This window comes from Neodiprion pinetum, chromosome 3 (assembly GCF_021155775.2).
Source record: "Neodiprion pinetum isolate iyNeoPine1 chromosome 3, iyNeoPine1.2, whole genome shotgun sequence".
NCBI lineage: Eukaryota > Metazoa > Arthropoda > Insecta > Hymenoptera > Diprionidae > Neodiprion > Neodiprion pinetum.
In genome coordinates this window covers 4,351,708-4,361,419 of record NC_060234.1, presented here as the reverse complement: position 1 = coordinate 4,361,419, position 9,712 = coordinate 4,351,708, and the positions used below count along the sequence as shown (strand labels likewise).

General features: G+C 38.9%; 1 protein-coding gene across 2 annotated transcripts; it reads right to left on the bottom strand.

The window, feature by feature from the left end:
* Positions 1-3,804: 3,804 nt before the first annotated feature.
* On the bottom strand, positions 3,805-9,283 carry LOC124214686 (lysosomal acid glucosylceramidase-like). 2 transcript variants are annotated; one of them, XM_046617232.2, is made up of 8 exons: positions 9,188-9,283; positions 7,387-7,466; positions 6,965-7,283; positions 6,459-6,718; positions 5,927-6,358; positions 5,744-5,820; positions 5,269-5,549; positions 3,805-4,785 (listed from the first exon to the last, which is right to left on the bottom strand). In XM_046617232.2, the coding sequence occupies exons 2-8, from the start codon at positions 7,427-7,429 to the stop codon at positions 4,686-4,688; spliced, it is 1,512 nt and encodes a 503-aa protein (XP_046473188.1). In that variant the 5' UTR covers positions 7,430-7,466; positions 9,188-9,283; the 3' UTR covers positions 3,805-4,685. The 2 variants fall into 2 exon arrangements, with proteins under 2 accessions (XP_046473188.1, XP_046473189.1); XM_046617233.2 differs by lacking the exon at positions 9,188-9,283 and adding an exon at positions 8,370-8,542.
* Positions 9,284-9,712: the final 429 nt, after the last annotated feature.

Here is a 9,712-nt window from a genome sequence, read left to right as displayed (position 1 = left end):
AATTTTTGACATTTTTCAGCAGGTGCTTTTTCGCTCGCCATTTCTCTCCTGTTGGTCCTACGCTTTTTTCGCTGCGATTTCTGAGTACCTGAGGGTCCAATTGGTCGGATAAGGATCGTTTAAATCGAATCTGTGACCAAAAGTTTTTTGCCAAAAAAAAAAGTAGGGCTAACCCCTTTCCATTTTTGGCGAAAATTTTCGCGATTTTGAAAAGTGCTGGAATCAATTAATTGTAGCACTGATCGGACGTAAGTTTGCGAGAGAAATCGATTGGGCGCAGTCCCAATACGCTGCGATCAACGCATCAAAAGTTACAGCCAAAAAACCAGAACCTGAATTTTCGACATTTTTCAGCAGCCGCTTTTTCGCTCGCCATTTCTCTCCTGTTGATCCTACGCTATTTTTGCTGCGATTTCTGAGTTCCTGAGGGTCCAATGGGTCGGATAAGGATCGTTAAAATCGAATCTGAGACCAAAAGTTTTTTGCCGAAAAAAAAAGTAAGGCTAACCCCTTTCCATTTTTGGCGAAAATTTTCGCGATTTTGAAAAGTGCTGGAATCAATTAATTGTAGCGCTGATCGGACGTAATTTTGCGAGAGAAATCGATTGGGCGCAGTCCCAATACGCTGCGATCAACGCATCAAAAGTTACAGCCAAAAAACCAGATCCTGAATTTCCGACGTTTTTCAGCAGGTGCTTTTTCGCTCGCCATTTCTCTCCTGTTGGTCCTACGCTCTTTTTGCTGCGATTTCTGAGTTCCTGAAGGTCCAATTGGTCGGATAAGGATCTTTTAAATCGAATCTGAGACCAAAAGTTCTTTGCCAAAAAAAAAAGTAAGGCTAACCCCTTTCCATTTTTGGCGAAAATATTCGCGATTTTGAAAAGTGCTGGAATCAATTAATTGTAGCGCTGATCGGACGTAATTTTGCGAGAGAAATCGATTGGGCGCAGTCCCAATACGCTGCGATCAACGCATCAAAAGTTACAGCCAAAAAACCAGAACCTGAATTTCCGACATTTTTCAGCAGGTGCTTTTTCGCTCGCTATTTCTTTCCTGTTGGTCCTACGCTCTATTCGCTGCGATTTCTGAGTTCCCGAGGGTCCAATTGGTCGGATAAGGATCCTTTAAATCGAATCTGAGACCAGAAGTTTCTTGCCCAAAAAAAAAGTAAGGCTAACCCCTTTCCATTTTTGTCGAAAATTTTCGCGATTTTGAAAAGTGCTGGAATCAATTAATTGTAGCGCTGATCGGACGTAATTTTGCGAGAGAAATCGATTGGGCGCAGTCCCAATACGCTGCGATCAACGCATCAAAAGTTACAGCCAAAAAACCAGAACCTGAATTTTCGACATTTTTCAGCAGGTGCTTTTTCGCTCGCCATTTCTCTCCTGTTGGTCCTACGCTCTTTTCGCTGCGATTTCTGAGTTCCCGACGTTCCGATTGGTCGGATAAGGATCGTCTCAATCGAATCTGAGACCAAAAGTTTTTTGCCAATAAAAAAAGGAAGGCTAACCCCTTTCCATTTTTGGCGAAAATTTTTGCGATTTTGAAAAGTGCTGGAATCAATTAATTGTAGCACTGATCGGACGTAATTTTGCGAGAGAAATCGATTGGGCGCAGTCCCAATACGCTGCGATCAACGCATCAAAAGTTACAGCCAAAAAACCAGAACCTGAATTTCCGACATTTTTCAGCAGGTTCTTTTTCGCTCGCCATTTCTCTCCTGTTGGTCCTACGCTCTTTTCGCTGCGATTTCTGAGTTCCCGACGGTCCGATTGGTCGGATAAGGATCGTTTGAATCGAATCTGAGACCAAAAGTTTTTTGCCGAAAAAAAAAGTAAGGCTAACCCCTTTTCATTTTTGGCGAAAATTCTCGCGATTTTGAAAAGTGCTGGAATCAATTAATTGTAGCGCTGATTGGACGTCATTTTGCGAGTGAAATCGATTGGGCGCAGTCCTAATACGCTGCGATCAACGCATCAAAAGTTACAGCCAAAAAACCAGAACCTGAATTTCCGACATTTTTCAGCAGGTGCTTCTTCGCTCGCCATTTCTCTCCTGTTGGTCCTACGCTCTTTTCGCTGCGATTTCCGAGTTCCTGAGGGTTCAATTGTTCGGATAAGGATCGTTCAAATCGAATCTGAGACCAAAAGTTTTTTGCCAAAAAAAAAGTAAGGCTAACCCCTTTCCATTTTTGGCGAAAATTTTCGCGATTTTCAAAAGTGCTGGAATCAATTAATTGTAGCACTGATCGGACGTAATTTTGCGAGAGAAGTCGATTGGGCGCAGTCCCAATACGCTGCGATCAACGCATCAAAAGTTACAGACAAAAAACGAGAACCTGAGTTTTCGACATTTTTCAGCAGGATTTTTTTTGCTCGCCATTTCACTCCTCTTGGTCCTACGCTCTTTTTGCTGCGTTTTCTGGGTTCCTGAGGGTCCAATTAGTCAGGTAAGGGTCATTTAAATCGAATCTGAGACCGAAATATCTCTGCTCGAAAAATGACGAAAAAGTAAGGCTAACCCCATTGCATTATCGGCGAAAATTTTCACGATTTTGTAAAATGCTGGGATAAATTCTCTGGTGCACTATTTCGACGTCCGAAGATAATGTCAATGATAATATTGGACAGCTTCGAATCATTCGTCTCCAAGAAGTTTAGCAAATATGAAAACAAAATAAGTTAATCAGGAGAAAGCCAATAATACTGCTTCAGAAATTAAAATACACTCGAGCACCCGTAAATTAACCAAAACACATCCACAGTATTCATAACACGAGGTACCGAGAAACAATATACACCACTGCTGTGATCAAAATAAAAATACAGAACTCTGAAGGCGAGCAAAGCATGGTCAGAGTATAGAGATGTAGGTCAGGTTACATCGAAAAATAGCAGATATAAATAGACCTAACCATAAAATAAAATCTGAACCAATCAAATCAAAACATATCAAAATAAATAAATACAACCACACAACCAGAAATTCAAATCAAAGTTACAAATAATCAGAAAGTACATTGGATGACAAGGAAGAGCAAGGTCTAACCACACCTTGTCGCGCATTCTCAGCGGCTGATTAAGAAATATGCAAATATTTTATTTGTAAGTCAATAATATAATAAAAGAAAATTATTTAAACTGCTGAAAGTCATAAGCGTGCTCATTTATTTCTGAATTGTACATTATTCTCTCTCCTGGAATACAGACATTATTTCTGAACTTAACTCATTGTTTGTAGCATTTGAAAATACACAGCAACATTATGACAAGTACAGTCTGACTAACACTGCTCGCAAGCAAATGAGATTATGTTAAATAGTTGAAAATGTGACGGTCCATTTGTAAGCATGATATGTAACACAGTTAGATTGTACAATACATATTATACTATTTACTATCATTAATCATACGATTAGAGATCAGGGATTATACGTATAACATCAACTATTTATTCCAATAATGTTACATTCATTACGTAAAGTACATATTAGCGAGCCCAAAGGGTCTGTTCGAGACATCAATCCTCGGACACTTTTCAGTTAGTTCAGATTGAGACACTCCGGCTAGTCTCTGTTTTCCCCTTATGGTTGGGCGCCAGTTCCAGAAAGCAATAGATATTTCAAAAGGAGAGTAGACAGGAATCTCAGGGGGTTTGGAATTATTTCTAGGGCCTAATTCAGATTTCATTATTCATCAACATGGAATGCAAGATACACTCTCAGTGATACAACTGGGTTAGAGATATCAACTTTGAAGTTTCTGTATAATATTTATTCATAAAATCAAAGTCTCACAGGTATAATTATAGAATCATGGAATATTTTTTTATTACAGAATTCAAAGCTCTTATAAATTAAAAGATTATACAATTAAATTTTCGATTTCATTTTCTAATGAAACTGATTTCTTATTTGTTATTTATCTGCCTGCGATTCTCTAAATCTAAATCCTTTTTATTTTGGGTCCAATAATTCTCCATCAATCTGTAAATCTAATCTATTCTGTAAATATCGCTACACATACACGTGATTTAAAAAGTAGACTCGAAGGAGACAGATAGGAAGACCCTAAACAGCTCGGAAATACGTACAATACTCTTATAATACTTATACCAGGACAATCTCTTGAAACTTGAAAATCAACCGCGCATGCGCCAAATAATTCAATCTCATTGGGCGACGAAATCTTCCCGCAGCGATATGTTTGTCTGCGATGCAGGCTGGCCAACCTACGCAAAATGTCTACGTTTGAATTTTCAAAAAGCACAAGCGTTAAATTCCGACCGTTCTTTGAAGAATCAACTTTCCGGGCCAATAACAAATGCTTCCCAAACCTTTCCGAGTCACTGCCTCGATTATTTGAGATTCTAACCTCGAAAATTCGTATCAACCACATCGTCGGCAGAAACAGTTTGACAGCTGAAAACTCGGGATGGCCAGCCTGCAAGAACAGCCGATAAAACTCGCGCATGTGCTGTTGATTTTCAAGGTTCAAGATATTGTCCAGGTGTGATACTATACTATCAGAAACCTTTTTAAATTGTAATCTTTTATCACCTCATAAGTATCCCACAACCCTCGCATTTATTGTAATGCCTCATTTTGTCAGGGTATGTTTTGATACGCTTCAAGGTAAGGTAAGATTACCACTAAAGTAAGGTTACTTATCAATACTATCCCGCTATTTGTAGAGGATCGTGTGAATGGAACCACCTGTTAACTCCACCTCGATGTCTCCTTTTTCTGTATCACGAATAATCACCCGCTGATCCAGGGTTTGACTGAAACAATAATACTTATATACTTTACAGGACATGGTCGTTGACGATAGGAAATCAGAATATCATATTTCTTCCAGACTATTTGGCCTAAGACTGACATTAAATTCGTATAAGGTTGTTTCTTCTCAATATTTTTCAGACTTTCATTTCAACCTGTGCGGGGTCGAGAAATCCCCTGAAACTGTATCACCAAACTTACTTTATCACGCGCACAAATGAAACTGACATCGTTTGGGCACTTTGTTGAAAAAACTTATTTAAAAAGGCGTCAGACAGTATTCCGATTTTCGCTACAGTTTCCTGCCATATTCATGATCAAGCAGATCAATTTCTGTCGCAATATTTGCTGTTTGTCGTACTGATTTTCTCACCTCTCTTCAAGTGGCTCAAAGAAATATACGTTTTTTCTCACGTGGTTTTATGTAGCAGTGACTCATTTCACTGATACTCTTGATAAGTTTCTATTTGTGATTGACTACTAACTTGTTGTAAACTACGATGACCGTCTCATTCTCCGGAGTCTCGAAAGCCAAAGATCTCAATGAACTACTGGTTTGAGTGAGTTCTAGTCTCACAGAATTCCGGGGGATGAATCTGCTGAAGTGGGCTATGGCGTAGAACAATGGCTGTTTGTAAAATTCGTCGTCGTCAGGATTCACGATAATGGGAGATTGTGCCCTGAAACCCGATGTCCAATTCGGTTCAGAGTCTTTGTTCAATGCAATATTCCAGTCCATCCAACCAGTCACCCAGTTTTCCAGGTTCTTCAAGCCGAAGAACAAGCAAATTAGGAAAAATAGTTTGTTATTGATGGTATTGGCTTCTAGACATCTCACGCAATGCAATTCCATAGTAAAATATACTACAGACTATGTTGACAGGAGATGACAATGATTTGGTCATTACTATGTGACATAAGATTTCCGTAATGATTGAAATGACTTTGTGATATACGTACCTCGAATATATCGTTTATGTACTTTTCTCCCGTACTCCAGGATCCCAAGGAAAGTTCGCCCACCGCTGCCCAAATTACTGTATCAAAAAAAAAAAAAAAAAAAAAAACAAAAAACCACCATGATATAAAATGGAAAACCATTGGAGATTCTTATTCGCTAATGTAATGTGGCTATTAACTTACGGACTGAAGCCTCATCCATGAGAAGAAATGGTTCAGGATAGGAATCGTGAAATTCCGTAAGCACACTTGCGTTAGTCGTTTTGTCGTCATACCAATGAATGGCGACACCATCTGTATAGTTCTTCGCCAATTCATTTTCAAACATATCTTTCAGGTATGTCATTAAAAAACTTCTCTGATCATCGAGAGAAAGAATTAGCGTTTTGTTGTGCTTTGATTTAGCCAGTGCGGGACCGAAATTCGACGCAAGCCAAGTGGCTGTTTCGTTCATTGTCATTGACATGGAGGTGATAGTACAGTTTGAAGTGATTCCATTGTTGGGCTCATTGCCAGTCGTGATCGCCCACATCTCTAATCCTTGGTCGTAGTACGCGTCCAAGAATTTGATGAGATAGTCAGCGTACACTTGGTAGTACTCTTCCTTCAAATATCCTGAAAAGTTTTACCCTCTACAATTCGGACTTAACACTATCGAAAGTATCCATTAATTCTAGCGACGTTGACTGGTCTGATGGTTGACGATAAAGTTTACCATTGACGTAATCGGCATTTGTCTTCATCCAAGGTGGAGCAGTCCACGATGAAGCCAAAAACCTGAGTTCCTCATTGATTTCAAGTGCTTCGAGCATCAGAGGAATTTTGTAATCAAAGTCCTCGTCCGCGAGACTAAAGTTTTCGAGTGACACGTCGCCATCGTTGTCATCGTAGGTGTAATTCCTTGTGGAAAAGTCAGTACCGGCAATGGGTACACGGCCAATATTATACCTGATACCTTCCTTGGCGAAATAAGATCTGTAAATATAGTCAAGCCTATCAGTCAAGATTATACTGGACATGTCCTAAAACCATTGGATTATTTTCGACAGTTTTTTGCGGCTGTTCCGTAGACAGTGACGAAGAGTAAGTAAAGAATGAATCAACGACGGTGAGTACATTGATCACCGGCAGAACCTTATCGGTAAAACTGACAATGGATTGGGGAATGTCGAGATATTTCTGAGAATGAAAGTGGTTTCTTATGGGATCCAAGAAAATTACGTTAGCAAGTTTGCCTGTGCAGCTTTGCTCAGCGATTTTATGTTTATAGTCGCGGCATCAGTGAAGGCACCTCCAAAGCCCTGAATACTTTGATAGGTTACGTTTCGTTGGAGCAGAATCACGGCCCCTTCGGATGTTGTTTCATTTGTAAAATCACCCAGTGTTCTGCTGAGTCTCACATCATCTCCACTCGACGTATACCGTAGGTACGAACCGTTGCTAGGCGTTTCGTAAACTGGAATGGTGTCGCAGTAGGTAGCATTGCAAACACACACGGTACCGTTTTCGAACTCGCGAAATATACAGGAGCTAGCCTCAGCTGAAAGCACAAAAATTTTTTGTGACGTGACGGAAGAATCGATGAATTATTCATTCGGTCAAATCACGATTTTTCTAATATTTCAAATATGCTGTATATTCACCTGCATATATACAGGAGATTAGCACAAGGGTGTATTGTAGCATGGCTTTAAGCTCTTCGTTTTGCTATCCAGTGGAAAATCTGAAACAAAACGTATGAATATTTTCATGACTGGTTGGAACAAAAACTAGTTATTCAAACTCATGGTCGTCCTGAAAATGATCACTATCGAATTTGTTTGCTCCTGCGCTCGGAAATATCTTGAAATACAGTTAAAAGGAGTTTAGACGAATTCATTCGAGACTCTTATTTCAATTCTGAGTTCCGTCTCGGAGCATTCGAATTTTCGTGTTTTAATAGCATCAATATACAATCATAATTACCAGATGAAAATTTCAGACATTTGTAGAAAAAAAAATTCACATGATTTGCATAATCTACAATGTCGTGGACATATATACTAATCATACGGTTAATCATTGCTATCTTATAAATTGCATTCGTCATCACCGCCATCTTGAATACAAATCGCATGAGTCATCTCTGTTGACTTGAATCTTATGATTTGTACCCGATCGATTTACCATAATTTTCCGTGACCGATGACGTCACCAATTTTGCATAGTACCTTCGCCTAAGCATTTACAATGTTATAAAAATTTTACCACGAAATGTCTAAAACCCTACAGTGGGAAAATTCGAAGGATTCGTAGCAGATTTCCGAATTAACATGCAATAATTATATACTTTTATTATTTCATTTACTGTGTAAATCTGTTTGTAAAAACAATGCCCATCTAGTAGTAATATTACGAAGTGCACAGTATGGTGTATGAAAATATTTTATAAAAGATTGTGTAAAAATTTCTTGGACATTGAGTTCCAAAGTGGCCTGCGGACATGAACGCCATGCTAATGCCATATGTCATGTGAAATGGCCGTATAGAATGTTACCTGGGATCAGAGATCCAAGGACAACCGGAGGACACAGAGAGGAAAGAAACGTAGCAAGAAGAATGTATAATAAAATACCGGAAGGCTTACCTGACAAATCGGTAGATTAAAAAGAAAAAAGAAAAAAAACCGTTTAAGAGATCGATAATTCAGCAAGGAAGAAACTGTTGAGGACTTGGGACTGACGGGTTTATATAAATGAAGTACACGAGATATAATGTATAAACTAGTAGGATAGCGAGAGCGTGTGTTTAGGAGAGTGTCTGCTCTGTGGCCCGTGTCCACAAGTACTGACCCAGCGGTCGTCTACGACTCTATAGAAACACCAAGATGGTGTGACCTAAAGGCACGTTTTCACAACAGAAACTATCACAGAAAAACCACGAATAATCAGAGGCGACGAAGAAAAACGGATGGGCATGTAAGTGCTTGTGTGGAGAGAATTAGCCACATCGGTAGGAGAATATATTATAACAAAAGGGAAGACAATAATAGTAATATATTGGAGCAAAACCGCGTTGCAGCGCAAAGAACATAAATTTTGCTAGCGATAATAATTGACCAAACAGGCGAAAATTAAAGGGAGAGAAGAATGCTTTTGTTCGCAACACGTCTTTCCAGTTGGGAGCCAGAAACAAGATGGTTTTACAATAGTTTGGGTTGGCGCAGTAACCTTGCTCTTTTTTTTTTTTACAAACATTTGATGACTTTTCTGTGTCTTTTACAAAGACTACTAGATCAGACAGGGGAGCATAAAAGGTGATTTCAATCTTCGTAATAGTATATATAAAAAAAGAAAAGTAACAGAACACACACGACAGTTGAAACAGGACACAATTGTATACAAGAAATATGTTAATATAAATTAAACGAAACAAAGTATAAATTTAAATTAGAGATAAAGTCACCTTAGATTTTCAACCAAATTTGATGCCTTGGGTCGTTTATACACCAGTTCAAATTAGGTGTTGGTCAACTGGCAGTTGGATAAATTCTTCAGGTTGAGTACTTTGTATTCCATTTTTATAGCAAATTATTTCACGCATCAATAACTTTAGAACGCGGACCCATCTGCTATTTAAACGTACACGACACGTGCCTTCAAATATATACTGTGTATCGGAAAGAATTGGACGCGTGAAAATCGTGACTGGGAAACCTTACGCGAAAAATCACTGGGAACAAAAGGTTTGATGTGATTTTCTAACACGAATCAAATGAAAGAATTAGATATCGGGTGTAGGCCCATTGCTATCCCAATGAAGCCTGAATTTGACGACGATCAGATGGAAATCCGCTTCTGCGTAACTGATTCGATTTTAAAATAATTTTTTGTTCTGTTATTAATGACTTCCATTTTGAGATGGAGCCTAATTAGACCTGATTAGGCCAAAAATGAGCTGAGTAGGATAAAACCAGTTGATTCTTTCATT